Source organism: Aquarana catesbeiana, linkage group LG09 (assembly GCF_042186555.1).
Source record: "Aquarana catesbeiana isolate 2022-GZ linkage group LG09, ASM4218655v1, whole genome shotgun sequence".
In the NCBI taxonomy this organism is placed as follows: Eukaryota; Metazoa; Chordata; class Amphibia; order Anura; family Ranidae; genus Aquarana; species Aquarana catesbeiana.
The window spans coordinates 245625731-245642753 of record NC_133332.1 but is presented as its reverse complement, the minus strand read 5'-3'; the positions used below and the strand labels follow the sequence as shown (position 1 = coordinate 245642753).

Here is a 17023-nt window from a genome sequence, read left to right as displayed (position 1 = left end):
TTGGGGAATTTCTTTGGGCCCCTCAGGTCACCCAAACTAGTGTGCCCATTGGAAAATTTTCCCCTTCATTACTTTTCTGGGGACAACCCAAAATTTGGGATTTTATTCTACTTTCACTTTCAAGAACGGTAAAATAGAGAGAGAGTCAATCTCCTTAATCGGGGTACAGGCAGAAATAAAAACCTGACAGTTGTTTTAATCGCTCTTCTCTCTATCCAAAACTAAAAAAAAAGTTTTGCCTTTAGTTAAACTTGACACGTCTAAAATATTTTACACACGTCTAATTAAGTGTCAAGTGTTTTTTTTCTGCCAAAGCGTTGCTGCCAGGTGGAGAGGCATCTAGAAAAGGCAAACGTTCCGTGTGAACCCGGTCTCAGAGTGCCATCTCCTCTAGGAATAGCCACTATACCATATTATCCGGTCTGCTACCTTTGTTTCCATCATATTTCATTCCAAGCAGAAGGATATAGACACACCTATCCCGCTACATTTGTGAATTTTTCTCAAGCAGACTTGTCAAGTCATCATCAACCACCTGCCGACTGCCGCACGTCGATATACGTCGGCACAATGGCAGCGGTGGGCAAATGAGCGTACCTATACGACCCCTTTAAGAGCTGGGGATAGCAGGTGCGTGCACGAGCCGCGTACAGCGTGCTCATGCCCACGGGACTCTATGTCCGCCGGTCTCCTGGTGATCCTATGTAAACAAGGCACTTCCCCATTCTGGCCTGTGTCATGACAGAGATCACCGCTCCCCGTCATCGGGAGCAGTGATCACTGTCATGTGACTTGAAGCCCATCCCCCCCCACAGTTAGAATCACTCCCTAGGAAACACTTAACCCCTTCATCGCCCCCTAGTGGTTAACCCCTTCACTGCCAGTGTCATTTACACAGTAATCAGTGCATTTTTATAGCACTGATCGCTGTATAAATGACAATGGTCCCAAAATAGTGTCAAAATTGTCGGACGTGTCCGCCATAATGTCGCAGTCCCGATAAAAATTGCAGATTGCTGCCATTACTAATAAAAAAAATAAACAAATAAAAAAATTAAAATGCCATAAAACTATCCCCTATTTTGCAGACGCTATCAATACACGCTTATTAATCGGCCTAAACTGAGGAAAAAATAAAAAAAAAATTTTTTTTATATAATTTTGGGGGATATTTATTATAGCAAAACGTAAAAAATATTGTTTTTTTTTTCAAAATTGTCGCTCTTTTTTGTTTACAGAGCAAAAAACAAAAACCGCAGAAGTGATCAAATACCACCAAAAGAAAGCTCTATTATGTTTGGGTGCAATGTCGCATGACCGCTCAATTGTCAGTTAAAGCGACTCCGTGCCAAATCGCAAAAAGTGCTCTGGTCAGGAAGGTAGTAAAATCTTCCGGGGGGGGGGGGGGGGGGGGTGAAGTGGTTAACATGCCAATTTGATATTTTCCTTGTTTTAAGCATCTTGCAGTTTGTCCATTCTCCAATTGAGCTACCTATGATATAGCCAAGGTCATGAGACAGTTTATGTTTCTTTGCACACAGCAGATCAATCTCAACATTTAAAAGGTTGTACTAGCACCCAGAGAAATTCATTCCAGAACAGTTTATGCATTTTCTTTATTAATTAGCACTTATAATAAAATCAAATATAAAAATACATGATAAACACTGGGGTTTAATGTTAGTAAATTGTTGATAACCTGTATTTACTTTAAATACCGAAACATGTGCTAGCAAATATATGGTATTCTTTAAATATCCCTCCAACATGATTGGGTATTTGAAGTAAACACAAGTGAATGGCACCACAACACAATGTATATAGAGCAGGTGCATTGCAAAAATGTGTTTATTTTGCCTCTCCTTACCACAATGCACAGGTAAGAATGATCCCTTGGGGTTTACAGACCCATTCACATCTCAATGTTGCTGGTGTAATGCAAAAAAAAAAAAAAAGGTGTCCTTAGCTGCACTTTTGATGAGTTTCCAGTATCCCTTTGACTGGAAACTCATCAAAAATGCAAGGACGGCAACATTGAGATGTGAATGGGCCCATAAACCCCAAGGGACCATTCTTACCTGTGCATTGTGGTAAAATAAACATATTCCTGCAATGCAACTGCTCTATGTACATTGTGTTGTGGTGCCAGTTCACATAACATAGAGCTCAATGGCAATATGTACAAAATGCAATGTGCAGCACACATACACCCCAGCATGCAGATGTGAACTAGGTCTATTATAGACAAAAAGAAATCAAATATTTGATAAGCTTGTTTTTGCTTACCCCAATTACATTATATTTGCGTACCTGGGAGGTTTGTAGAAGGCCAAGCCTTGAAGAAATCTTCCCCCATATCGATCAAGCTCGCCCTTGATCTGCATCTAGGAATCAGTTACATTTGTCATATATTACTAAACAGAACACGTTTTTGTTACCAAATGAATGTTTCATGCAAAGAGAGGGAAATGCCCTTTTTAGAGCTTCCAAACTACCAATTCATAGTTAGTAAGATTCAATCCGGTACTAGTAAAGTGTACCTAATAAAGTAGCCATGGATTGTGTATTTCAAGCATTTTACATGTGTATTCAAGCTTGACACATTGTTGTTTCACCCAATGGAAAGCACGAGGGGAGGAGACTAGTTATCACAGATTAAAATAGGCTTAATTAGGCTTGAAAAATTAAAAAACACTCAAAAACACTTGATTTGAGCGTTTACAGATGTTCTCACTGAAGTGTGCAGGGCCAAAAATGGCCACATTTGCCTCAAAATTAGCTTTTAGAGCGCCGATGCGTTGAGCTACAGGTGCCTGAGTTTTCATATGTGAATGGCCACCATGGGAACATGGGAATTTGATTAACAGTTTTGAAACTTTGAGCTTCCAGCTAAAAAATGCTCAGATGTAAATGAGGCCCAAGTGTACCTCCTGAAGCCTGTGCTATGCGCTTTCTTTCTCTGCCTTTCCTTTATAATCAAATTTAAAATTAAGAACAGGCCTAATTGATTCATAGCTTTAAGAACATTATTAGTGCCAACATATTTTGACATTACAACTTAAAGTGTATGCCCAACCAACACTTTTTTCAGATTAGAGTGGAAAAGGGTTAGACCCTCTGTCAGGTTTTACTGCTATTTAAGGCTCAGTTAGGGAGATTTTTCCTCACTTATCCTGGCCATACATTAAACAATTTTCCTTTAGATTTACCAAAACCATATAAAGTCAGACCTACACATTTAATTTGTGTGCAATCAAGCAGGCCCTTGCACTACAAGTAAATCTAAAAGGACATTAAACAAGAAAATTGTAACTATGTATAATGTATGGTCAGCCTTTCTGTCACATCGACAATGGTTTCACCAGCAGAAAAAATAAATAAATAATCATTCCATCTGCGTTGCCATTAGAGATTATCACACATTTCCTGTCTTCGGAAACTGTTGTCACTGCAACAGAAAATAAGGGAATTCTCTCTACTGAATCCCTGAAAAGCAGTAAAAACTCAACAGGAGCACTAATAATACCCTACTTTTTTCCAAAACTACAAAAAAAAAAGTAATCTTGGCTTGACACAGTCTTGAAATATTGCACAGGTATGCTGTGCTATCTTTATACGTCTCAAAGCTTTATTTTCAACTCTGACTGCAGTGTACCTCCTAACCCACCAAGACAAAACCTTATATTTTTTTGCTCTAACTGTTTTTATTATCATGTACTGAAGGAAGACTTGTCATAAGAAATATGAAGGCTCAAAGGCTGATCCTTTGGCTTCAGTACCTTCTAAATCGCTAATCTGGAACAAATACACAGATCACAACGTCTGCCTACACATTACTTGTTCTTTGGGATAGTGATTTGGAATTAGTGTAGCAAAAGGATCATCATAGCAATAAGAAACTCCTTTTACAAAGAGGTCAGTGGCTTATATTTCTTGGTTGGGTCAATGAAAGTTCCACAATGAAATATTTCACTTACGGGGTCCCTCATGGCCGATCGCCCAAGCAGAATGGTCCACAGCTCCCGGCTGCTTCTATAAACAAAATCAAACAAAGATGATTAGTTCCTGAAAACCAACCGGTGATGTGGCAAAGGTTATAAGAGTAGTATTGCGATCAGATCCCCGAATATAAATATCATTATGCACATTTTAAACAGGAACAAAAATGTAACCATGTTATTTATTCATAGGACATTTTCTTCACAAAGCAGACTAAAGTAAAAAATAAATTCATTTTTGGTGTCAGGACTCCATCACGGTTAGTTTTTGGTGCATGGCACTCAGCACAAAAGGCAACTCAAAAATCAATGACTCCCTAATCTGACTTTTAACCTCCCTTAACAATACTTAGCCCTTCATTTGCATACTTAACTATCCTGCGCTGAAGATATACAGCCCTGCACTTGAAGATACTGAAGCCTGAAACTTCTGATATGGACCCAGAGCAAGGCCTTCAGTACTTTTCCCTGCTCAGAGATACAGGTTTACCTCAAAAGTAGTCAATTCACTAAAAACATGCATTACTGTAATTATACATGCATGCATTAAGAGAGAAAGTGGGTGATATGCGAGTTCCTAGGCAGGACACCATACTCACTAGGTCTAATATACCGGCCTGACTTTATGGACACCCTTGGTGGCTTTCCTTTGTCAAGACACTTTTTTCTAACCTCCATCGACTGGTGAGGGTGCTTGTCAAATCGGGTGGCCCTCCCTTCCTTGACAACTTACTCCGACTTCCTGTGGGATATGGGGGGCTAGGCTGCTTTTACTGTGGATTTCTGCAGTAACAGCACCGTGGGGCTCCCTCCCCCTCTCCCTGTCGCTGGGACAGTAGGAGAGAGGAGCGGGGCCTCACACATGCGCAGTAGGGTTCCCGTCATGAAGCCATAAGGCTACACTGCCGGGTACCCTTACCCGCAATGGCGGCGACAGCACCCGACAGCTGATGTTTCCATCAGGTGATGGAAACATCAGCTGCGGTGTCGACATTGCTGGACTCCAGGACAGGCAAGTGTCCTTTTATTATTAAAAGCCAGCAGCTGCAGTACGTGTAGCTGCTGGCTTTTATTTTTTTTTTTTTTTGGGTGGAACACCGCTTTAAGTACACAATCTGATATATGAAGGCACTTTAAGGCTATGTTTCCACTAGTGCGCCCCCAAAGTCGCGCGATTTTGCCGCAATTTTTTACCGCGATTTGAAGCAATGCCTGTATCTATGGACCTCAAGTCGCATCAAAGTGGGACCAAAGTAGTGCAGGGACTACTTTGAAGTCGCTGTGACTTGAAGTCGCACAGATATGAACGGTACTCATTGGAAATCATTGGAAACAATTTGTCATGCGACTTTTCAGTCCCAAGTCGCATGAAAAGTCGCACTAGTGGAAACAGAGCCTTACCCAACATCCCCTGAGGAAGGTTGTTTAAAGAAGTACAGCCAAAGCTTGTTTGGCTGTACTTCTGCTGTGGATCACAGGAGTGCAGTTCGTTTCGCACTCCTGTTACCCGTTTTCATCCACTGTCAGCTACCGTCACAGAGCCCGTACAGGCGCGGGCAAGATCGAGACAATGGAGTCAGTGTCCGCTCACATGCCTGGAGTCAGGAGCCGCCCACATGCGGTGTTCGATCGCTCGGTTCTCAGTGCTAGAGGCAGGACAGGGGCAATAATGTCTTCATAAATAATGGATGAATTTATTGAACGTTTTCAACCACTATATGTCGTTAACCTTGCATGGCTACATATGCATGTGATATGCATTGTTTTTATACCCATTAATTTTTGTTTTACTCAAATGTTTTCCAATTTGCCACCTCTGTAATGTGTTTGATCAACCAAAGATTTTTTTTTTAATTTTTTTTTATTATTTAAGCTTCCATTTCTGTAATGTCATATACAGTGCCCTGAAAATGTATTCATACCCCTTGAAATTTTCCACATTTTGTCATGTTTTATTGGGATTTTATGTGATAGACCAACACAAAGAGGCACATAATTTTGAAGTGGAAGGAAAATGTTAAATGGTTTTCACAATTTTTTTACAAATAAATATCTGAAAAGTCTGGCTTGCATTTGTATTCAGTCACCTTTACTCTGATCCCCAAAACTAAAATCTAGTGGAACAAATTGCCTTCAGAAGTCACCTAATTGGTAAATAGAGTCCACCTGTGTGCAATTTAATCTCAGTGTAAATACAGCTGTTAAGTGGCCCCGCCACAACTGGTTCTTACTAGACTGCTCCAAGTATAGGAGTAAGGTCATAAAGGATCCATGTCATAGATCCTACAGGCCTGGGTGGGCTGTTGGCGGTAGATGGATACTGCATTGTGATAGGTGCCTTTACTACATGACGGGAGAATTTGTTTGGATAATAGCACATGCTTCACCAGTTTTTGTTTTTTTTCTGTTTTGCTTTATTAGCATATGTTATGATGACTACTAGATTTACTGTGTAAGATGTATACCCTGGTATTATGCACAAGCCCTGAAAACTTTTACTATCTTTGAGATGTGAATTCAATACTTATAAGTTTTATATATCCGGAGCATATACTCCGACTGTTTGTACTTCTTGAAATTTTGTACAATGACACTTCTTTTCTGATTAAAAAAATAAATCAATACAGCTGTTCTGTAAAGCCCTCAGAGGTTTGTTAGAGAACCTTAGTGAACAAACAGCATTATGAAGGCCAAGGAACACACCAGACAGGTCAAGGATAAAGTTGTGGAGAAGTTAAAAGCAGGGTTAGGTTATAAAACAATATGCCAAGCTTTGAAAATCTTATGGAGCACTGTTCAATCCATCATCTGAAAATGGAAAGAGTATGGCACAACTGCAAACCTACCAAGACATGGCCGTCCACCTAAACTGACAGTCCGGGCAAGGAGAGCATTAAACAGAGAAGCAGCCAAGAGGTCCATGGTAACTCTGGAGGAGCTGCAGAGATCCACAGCCAGGTGGGAGAATCTGTCCACAGGACAACTATTAGTCGTGCACTCCACAAATCTGGCCTTTATGGAAGAGTGGCAAGAAGAAAGACATAAAATGTCCCATTTGCAGTTTGCGAGAAACCATGTGGGGGACACAGCAAACGTGTGGAAGAAGGTGCTCTGGTCAGATGAGGCCAAAATTGAATTTTTTGGCCTAAAAGCAAAACGCTATGTGTGGTGGAAACCTAATGCCCCGTATACACAATCGGCATTTCCGTCAGAAAAACCTTGGATGGTTTTTCTGAGAGAAGTCCGCTCAAGCTTGTCTTGCAGACACACGGTCACACAAAAGTTCTCTGAACTTTCGACCGCCAAGAACGCAGTGACGTACAACACTATGACGACCCGAGAAAATGAAGTTCAATGCTTCCGCGCATGCGTCAAATTGTTTCCGAGCATGCGTAGGAATTTTGCGTGTCGGGAATTGCTACAGACGATCGGAATTTCTGATAGGAACTTTTTTTCGTCGGAAAAATACAGATCCTGCTCTAAATCTTTTGCTGGCGGAAATTCCGCCAGCAAAAGTCCAATGGAGCATACACACGGTCGGAATTTCCGACCAAAAGCTCACATCGGACTTTTGCTGGCGTAATTTCCGATTGTGTGTACGGGGCATAACACTGCACATCACCCTGAACACACCATCCCCACCGTGAAACATGGTGGTGGCAGCATCATGTTGTGGGAATCCTTTTCTTCAGCAGGAACAGGGAAGCTGCTTAGAGTTGTTGGGAAGATGGATGGAGCCAAATACAGGGCAATCTTAGAAGAAAACCTGTTAAGAGTCTGCAAAAGACTTGACACTGGGGCAGAGGTTCACCTTCCAGCAGGACAACTACCCTAAACATACAGCCAGAGCTACAATGGAACGGTTTAGATCAAAGCATATTCATGTGTTAGAATGGTCCAGTCAAACTCCAGACCTAAATCCAATTGAGAATCTGTGGCAAGACTTGAAAATTGCTGTTCACAGATGTTCTCCATCCAATCTGACAGAGCTTAAGACATTTTAAAAAGAAGAATGGGCAAAAATGTCACTCTAGATGTGCAAAGCTGGTAGAGACATCCCCAAAAAAACTTGCAGCTGTAATTGCAGTGAAAGGTGGTTCTAAAAAGTATTGACTCAGGGTGGCTGAATACAAATGCACACCACACTTTTCACATATTTATTTGTAAAAAAATTAAAACCATTTATAATTTTACTTCCACTTCACACTTATGTACCAATTTGTTTTGGTCTATCACATAAAATCCCAATAAAAACATTTACGTTTTTGGTTGTAACATGACAAAATGTGGAAAATTTCAAGTGGTATGAATACTTTTTCAAGGCACTGTATGGTGTGGTACCTGGGGACAACTTTGTAATCTGAACTTTTGATTTAAGTTCTGCTTTTCGATTCCCACATGTGTTTTGTCTGATCGGACACAGCATAATTTCCGGTTTCCAGCCAGAGGAACGCTTCTGGTTTTTGGAGCGCACGGCGAGTAATTGACTCATATCTGGTCCTTCCCATATATAAAGACACTGAGTACACATGAGGTCATGCTCCTGATGATGTCTCTATGATGAAATGCATTGGGTGGAGCTGGATCACGTGACATCGTCACGCACGGAAGTCGGCCATCTTGATGGTTGGAAACTTTCTAATTTTTATTATTGATGTACATGCAAGTTTTTATCTTACACATGGCGAGTGTGTGCTGGATTTTATTAAAACTTTATATCAAACATACTACACTATGAAATGTGTGATAGGTAGTGAAATTAGTAATTTAAGGCCTTAGAAAGCCTGAAGGCGGTGATTGGTTTTCGGCACCAGTACGTGGCTAAACTGGCAAAAAAAGTCTCACACAAGGGGTATCTCCATACTCAAGAGAAGCAGCAGAATGTATTGTGGTGTGCATTTCCAAATATACACAAGGCATGCGTGAGCAATACATCATTTAGGTGACAACTTTGTATAAAAAAATAATTTTTCAAAAATTAAAATCTTCCATGGGCTCAACATGCCTCTCAGCAAATTCCTTGGGGTGTCTGCTTTCCAAAAAAGGGGTAATTTGGGGGGGGGGGGGGGGGAGGGGTTGTACTGCCCTGGTATGCAAGCACCTCAAGAAATGAGATAAGCAGTCAGAGAGTAAAAGCTGTGTAAATTCCAGTATATATACACACCATAATTTGTAGACGCTATAACTTTTGCGCAAACCAATTAATATACGCTTAACCACTTCAGCCCCTGAAGAATTTACCCCCTTCCTGACCAGAGCACTTTTTGCGATTCGGCACTGCGTCGCTTTAACTGACAATTGCGCGGTCGTGCGACATTGCTCCCAAAACAAATTTGACATCCTTTTTTTTCCCACAACTAGAGCTTTCTTTTGGTGGTATTTGATCACCCCTGCACTTTTTATTTTTTGCGCTATAAACAAAAAAAGAGCGACAATTTTGAAAAAAAAATGCCATATTTTTTACTTTTTGCTATAATAAATATTCCCCAAAAATATATAAAAAAACAATTTTTTTCCTCAGTTTAGGCCGATATGTATTCTTCTACATAAAAAAAAAAAAAAATCGCAATAAGCGATTATTGATCGGTTTGCGCAAAAGTTATATCGTTTACAAAATAGGGGATAGTTTTATGGCATTTTTAATAATAATTTTTTTTTTTTTTTTTTAATGGCGATCAGCGATTTTTATTGTGACTGCGACATTATGGCGGACACATCGGACATGTTTGACACATTTTTGGGACCATTGTCATTTATACAGCAATCAGTGCTATACAAATGCGCTGATTCCTGTGTAAATGACACTGGCAGTGAAGGGGTTAACCACTAGGTGGCAGTGTAGGGGACAAGTGTGTGCTAGGGGCGTGTTTCTAACTGTGAGGGGCATGGCTGTGTGTGACACGTCACTGATCTCTGCTCCGATGACAGGGAGCAGAGATCAGTGACACTGTCACTAGGCAGAACGGGGAGATGCTTGTTTACATTAGCATCTCCCCGTTCTTCCATCCCGTGAGACGATCCCGGGTATCCCCGCGGCGATCGAGTCCGCGTGACCCGACTCACGGAGCTTGCCGCGGGCACGCGCCCGCTGGCCGCCTCTTAAAGGGCAACGTACAGGTACGTGATTCTGCCTGTACGAGCCCTTCTGCCGCAGTATATCTGCGCGAGGCGGTCGGCAAGCGATTAATGGGATTTTTTTTAACAAAGACATGTAGCAGAATACATTTTGGTCTAAATTTATTGGATATATTTTTTAAAACAAAAAGTCGTTTGGGTACAGTGTTGCATGACCGCGCAGTTACCAGTTAAAGTAACGCAGTGCCGAACAGCAAAAAAAAGGCCTGGTCAGGAAGGGGGTAAAACCTTTCAGAGGTCAAGTGGTTAATGAATATCACCAGCATATTAAAGTGGTTGGAAAGGCAAAAGTTTTTTTTATCTTAATGCATTCTACGCATTAAGCCTTCTGTGTGTAGCAGCCCCCCTAAAACTTACCTGGGCACCATCCCTATCCAGCGATGTCCACGAGTCCTTCAGCCGTCCGGGACACTCTCTCCTGATTAGCTGAGACACAGCAACGGTGCCATTGGCTCCCGCTGCTGTCAAAGTCAGTTAGATAATCGAGAGAGAGAGGTGGCGGGGCTGAAACACAGCTCCGTCTCAGGATGGACACAGGGAGCTGCAGCTCGGCTCCGGTGCTCCCATAGCAAGCTGCTTGCTGTGAGGGCACTCAACAGGAGGGAGGGGCCAGGAGCAGCGAAGAGGGACCCAGGAAGAGGAGGATCTGGGCTGCTCTGTGCAAATCTACTGCACAGAGCAGGTATATAGAGGTCGACCGATATATCGGCCGATATTTGTCGTTTTTTAATTAATCGGCATCGGCCGATTGTGCCGATAAAAAAGGCCGATTATAACTTCAGCGTGACTTGCAAATGACTTCTGTAAGGCTCCATGCACACTGGAGCTCATAAACTGCAGTTTATTGGCGTTTGGGCGTTTTTTTTAAAAGCCCATAAACTCCACTCTATGTTAGCCTATGTGTCCATGCACACATGGACGTTTTTTAGCTTTAATGAGCAGTGGAGTTTATGGGCTGTTTTCTGAACGCCAGAAATTTGCGTTCAAGAGCAGTACTGGAAACGCCAGACACTGGTAAAAGGTGTTAAACGAGAGTTAGCGCTGTAAAAAAAAGCGTTAAGCCTCGTTCGCCGTTTCTGCCTCTATTCAAAATCAATGGTTCCCTATGGGAGCCCATTGATTTGAATAGAAGTCGCACCGCAAGTCAGATCATCATGATCCGACTTGCGGTGCGACTTGTGTGCTGAGGATGAAGGGGAACCCCCGCCAAAATGAGAAAAAAATTGACGTGGGGTTCCCCCCTCAGATAATACCAAGCCCTTCGGTCTGGTATGGATTGTAAGGGGAACCCCCTACACCGAAAAAATGGCGCGGGGTCCCCCACCCAAATCCATACCAGACCCTTATCCGAGCACGCAGCCCGGCCAGTCATAAATGGGGTTGGGGACGAGCGTGCGCCCCCCCCCCCTCCTAAACCGTACCAGGCCGCATGCCCTCAACATGGAGGGGTGGGTGCTTTGGGGCAGGGGAGGCGCCCACCCCAAAGCACTTTGTCCCCATGTTGATGAGGACAAGGGCCTCTTCCCGACAACCCTGGCCAGTGGTTTTCGGGGTCTGCGGGCGGGGGGCTTATCGGAAAAGGGGGCCCCCAGATCCAGGCCCCCCACCCTATGTGAATGAGTATGGGGTACATGGTACCCCTACCCATTCACCTAGGGAAAAAAGTGTCAAGAAAAAAAACACACTAGACAGGTTTTTAAAGTAATTTATTAGACAGCTCAGGGGGTCTTCTTCCGACTTCGGGGGTCTCTCCGGAGTCTTCTCCCGCTCTCTGGTTCTTCTGCCCTCCGCTATCTTCTGCTCTTTTGCTAGCGGTGGCCCGGACTTCAGCGTCTTCTCCCCTCTTCTCTTCTCCCGATGTTGACACGACGCGGAGCGCTCAGAGAGCATAACAGCTGAAGAGAGCGTCGTGTCAACATCGGAAGAAGAGAAGAGGGGAAAAGAAGACGCTGAAGTCCGGGCCACCGCTAGCAAAAGAGCAGAAGATAGTGGAGGAGCCCGGCAGAAGAACCAGAGTGCGGGAGAAGAAGCCGGAGAGACCCTCGAAGTCGAAAGAAGACCCCCGAAGTCAGAAGAAGACCCCCGGAGCTGACTAATAAATTAACTTTAAAAACCTGTCTAGTGTGTTTTTTTTCTTGACACTTTTTTTCCTAGGTGAATAGGTAGGGGTACCATGTACCCCATACTCATTCACATAGGGTGGGGGGCCGGGATCTGGGGCCCCTTTATTAAAGGGGGCTCCCGGATTCCGATAAGCCCCCCCCACAGAACCCGACAACCAACGGCCAGGGTTGTCTTGAAGAGGCCCTTGTCCTCATCAACATGGGGACAAGGTGCTTTGGGGTGGGGGGGCTGCAGGGCGCCCCCCCTGCCCCAAAGCACCCACCCCCCCATGTTGAGGGCATGCGGCCTAGTACGTTTCAGGAGGGGAGGGGGCGCTCGCTCGTCCCCACCCCCATTCCTGACCGGCTGGGCTTTTTTTTTCATTTTGGCGGGGGTTCCCCTTCATCTCAGCACACAAGTCGCACCGCAAGTCGGATCATGATGATCCGACTTGCGGTGCGACTTCTATTCAAATCAATGGTCTCCCCTGGGGAACCACTGATTTTGAATAGAGGCAGAGAAACGTGGTTAAAAGCTAGCGCCGCTAAACGTGCATTGACGGCAATGCAAAACGCTGATAGAATCGTTTCCTGCCAGCAATCCGAATTCTCTTCTCTCTGGGCAGCCTGCCAAGTCTGATAAGTGGAAACATTGTATCTTTTTAGTTTCTTTTATCAAGGAAATGAACTCCTGTGTAGGAGTTCTCAGTTTAACCATCTAAAGACAATCTTTTCTGACATTTGTTGCTTACAAGTAAAAATCCTGTATTTTCTGCTAGAAAATCACTTAGAACCCCCAAAAATTATATATATTTTTTTAGACCCTAGGGAATAAAATAGCGGTTGCTGCAATATTTTATGTCACACAGTATTTGCGCAGCGGCCTTTCAAACGCAATTTTTTTTGGAAAAAATACACTAATTAATTAAAAAAAAAAAAAATAAGCATTAAAGTTAGCCCATTTTTTTTTCGTCCAAAAGTTTTGATTACCTGTTTAAATGTAAGAAATTTTCTGTATCACTTATTACTTAAGGCTGCCTTCACATTGGAGCGGGCAGGCGTTGACGGTAAAACGCTCCAAGTTTTAGCGGCGCTATTCGGCTGCTAGCGGGGCGCTTATAACCCAGCTAGCGCCCGAGGAAGGGGTTGAATGCACCTGTGAAACGCCGCTGCCGAATCGCTTTGCAGGCGCTTCGGCAGCGGTGCGCATTCATTTCAATGGGCAGGATTGGTGGAGGAGCGGTATACACCGCTCCAAAGATGCTGCTTGCAGGACTTTTTTAACATCCTGCCAGCGCATCGCCTCAGTGTGAAAACACTCGGGCTTTCACACTGAGACTGCAGGGGAGCCGTTTTGCAAATCTGCAAAATACAAAAAACTAAAAATGCATGGGTGTGAAATCAGGCCTTGCTCATGCCCTGACTGCAGAATAAAACAACATATACAAAAGTAAAAAAATGTTATGTTGTAACTCCCTATCTCACATCTGAAAACTGTTTGTAAACATTGTATCAGATGGTAAACTGACAGCAGCAGCTTCCACAGATCTCCATCTACACAGGAAATCCTATCATTTTGACAGCTGGGAATTGCTGGCACGTGTGTGTGTGTGTGTGGGGGGGGGGGGGCAGAAGAGGGTGTACACTACATGTCCTGTGTACTTCCATTAGGATTTTTGTACGTGTAACACACCTGGGTGGAGATTTACTAAAGCTGGATCTCTCAGAATCTGGTGCAGCTGTGCACGGTAACCAATCAGCTTCTAACACCAGTTTGTTTAATTAAGTTGACAATAAAACCTGGAAGCTGATTGATTACTATGCAGAGGTGCACCAGTTTTAGTAAATCATCCCCTGATGTCCGTAACTGGATAACTGACCGAATGATTGAAACAGCAGTGCAAATCAATCAAATCCACTGAAGTACCAGCCTGATGATGATTTTGTTTCCACTTTTTATAACAATATCAATCCTTTGGCCACTCAAAGCAAAATGACTGAAAGCTCGACTGGAAGATTATTGTAGATTAGGGATGAGCTCAGGAGTGGTCGGATACCCATCAAAATGTATGTGAATGAGCCCATCAGGAAGCTGTCACCTGTACTGGGCCATTAACTGAAACACATGTGTAGGAGGCTTAAAACTGGGTGAGGAACAGCCAAACTCTGCTACAAAGGTGAGGTTGTGGAAGACAGTTTGATGTCAGAGGTCATACACCATGGCAAGACAGCAACAAGACACAAGGTAGTTATACTGCATTAGCAAGGTCTCTACAGGCAAAGATTTCAAAGCTAACTGGGGTTTCAAGATGTGCTGTGGAAGCTCTTTTGAAGAAGCACAAAGGAATGGGCAACATTGAGAACCATAGATGCAGTGGTAAGCCAAAGAAACTTAATGCAGAAGAACATCATGCTTACTTCCCTTCCACATTAGAAGATGTCCATCAGCTCAGAACGGATGGAAACCAGTGAGACCCAGGTACACCCATCTACTGTCCAGAGAAATCGGTCAAGAAGTGGTCTTCATGGAAGAACTGTGGCCAAAAAGCCATACCTCCAACGTGGAAACAAGACTAAAGGCCCGTACATGTGGTCAATAAATCTGAAGATAAATTTTGACGATCTGCCGATTTTCTGATCGTTAGTATGCTGCTTTTAACTGCTGATTACTAATTTTCGTCAGCAAAAAACTGGATGTGCAGGCTTGAAAATGTTTGTCTGATGTGACCACCACGTCCGATTTTCTTTTCATTAGTACGGTTTTCTGACAAAAAAAAAATCTGAAGAGCAAGACTAGGCATGCTCAGAAATGAAAGAACACATACAAAACAATTCAATGCATTACGTCACTTCTGACATTGAATTCAGTCATCAGAAAATTTTCTGATGGCGAGTACCCTCTTCACTTTCAATTTGAGACTAGCATCAAACAAAACACTGACGAAAATTCATCCAATAATCTGACCGTGTGTACAAGGCCTCATCCACATCATTAGATTTTCTGCAGATTTTTGTCTTCAAATTTACCAAAACCGTGTAGTGCAAGGGCCTGCCTGATCGCATACAAATTGAAACTCTTAAGATTTGGCCTCATATTATATGGTTTTCGTAAATCTGAAGACAAAAATCTGCAGGAAATCTAATAGTGTGTATGGGCCTTTAGTGCCTCAACTGTGCATGAAAACATAGGTTTTGTGTGGAGAAAAATTGCAGCAGGTGCTCTGGACTGATAAGTCAAAATGTGAAATATCTGGCTGTAGCAGGAGGCAGTTTGTTGGTAAAGGGCTGGAGAACGGTACAATAAATGAGTGTCTGCAGGCAACAGTGGAGGTTCCTTGCAAGTTTGGGGCTGCACTTCTGCAAATGGCATTGGAGATTTGGCCTTGATCAATTGTGTCCTCCATGCTGAGAAATACCGGCAGGTGATTATCCATCATACTATCAGGAAGGTGTGTGATTGGCCCCAAATGTATTTGCCACAAATCTGCTCACGATTCAAAACGCTGAAGTGTGAATGCAGCCTAAAGAACTATCTTCACTGTAAAGAACAAGGAGTCCTGGAAGTGATGGTATGACCCCCACAGAGCCCTGATCTCAACATCATCATAGTCTGTCTGGGAATACATGAAGAGACAGAGAGATTTGAGGCAACCTACATCCACAGATCTGTGGTTAGTTCTCCAAGATGTTTGGAACAATCTACCTGCCGAGTTCCTTCAAAAACTGTGAGCAAGTGTACCTAGAAGAATTGATGCTGGATTGAAGGCAAAGGGTGGTCACACCAAATATTGATTTGATTTGGATTTCTCTTTTTTTCATTTACTTTCTATTTTGTTAATTGATAAAAATAAATAAATAACACTTCTATTTCTAAAAGCATTCTTTAATTTACAGTATTTTTCACACCTGCCTAAAAGTTTTCCACAGTACTGTATATAGTGTAATGCTGGGACTTGTAGTGCGGTAGAATGTGTAATGCTGGGACTTGTAGTGCGGTAGAATGTGTAATGCTGGGAGTTGGAGCAGAGAATACAATGCTGGGAGTTGTAGTGCAGTACAAGGTGTAATGCTGGGAGTTGTAGTGCAGTACAAGGTGTAATGCTGGGAGTTGTAGTCGAGTACAAGGTGTAATGCTGGGAGTTGTAGTCGAGTACAAGGTGTAATGCTGGGAGTTGTAGTCGAGTACAAGGTGTAATGCTGGGAGTTGTAGTCGAGTACAAGGTGTAATGCTGGGAGTTGTAGTCGAGTACAAGGTGTAATGCTGGGAGTTGTAGTGTTGTACAAGGTGTAATGCTGGGAGTTGTAGTGGAGTACAAGGTGTAATGCTGGGAGTTGTAGTGGAGTACAAGGTGTAATGCTGGGAGTTGTAGTGGAGTACAAGGTGTAATGCTGGGAGTTGTAGTGGAGTACAAGGTGTAATGCTGGGAGTTGTAGTGGAGTACAAGGTGTAATGCTGGGAGTTGTAGTGGAGTACAAGGTGTAATGCTGGGAGTTGTAGTGGAGTACAAGGTGTAATGCTGGGAGTTGTAGTGGAGTAAAAAATGTAATGCTAGGAGTTGTAGTGTTGTACAAGGTGTAATGCTGGGAGTTGTAGTGGAGTAAAAAATGTAATGCTAGGAGTTGTAGTGTTGTACAAGGTGTAATGCAGGGAGTTGTAGTGGAGTAAAAAATGTAATGCTAGGAGTTGTAGTGTTGTACAAGGTGTAATGCTGGGAGTTGTAGTGGAGTAAAAAATGTAATGCTAGGAGTTGTAGTGTTGTACAAGGTGTAATGCTGGGAGTTGTAGTG

At 43.0% G+C, this 17023-nt stretch overlaps 1 protein-coding gene across 5 annotated transcripts in view; it reads right to left on the bottom strand.

The window, feature by feature from the left end:
* NUP188 (nucleoporin 188) overlaps positions 1 to 17023 on the bottom strand; it is a 136730-nt gene that overhangs the window by 119221 nt on the left and 486 nt on the right. For 4 of the 5 annotated variants that reach the window (XM_073600108.1, XM_073600111.1, XM_073600109.1 and 1 more), the window contains exons 2-3: positions 3978 to 4032; positions 2311 to 2384 (exon numbers count right to left, since the gene is read on the bottom strand). In XM_073600108.1, coding sequence (XP_073456209.1) covers positions 2311 to 2384; positions 3978 to 4032 — 129 coding nt within the window. Of the gene's footprint in view, positions 1 to 2310; positions 2385 to 3977; positions 4033 to 17023 lie in introns of those variants that run through there. The other variant, XM_073600112.1, reaches the window with a different exon arrangement.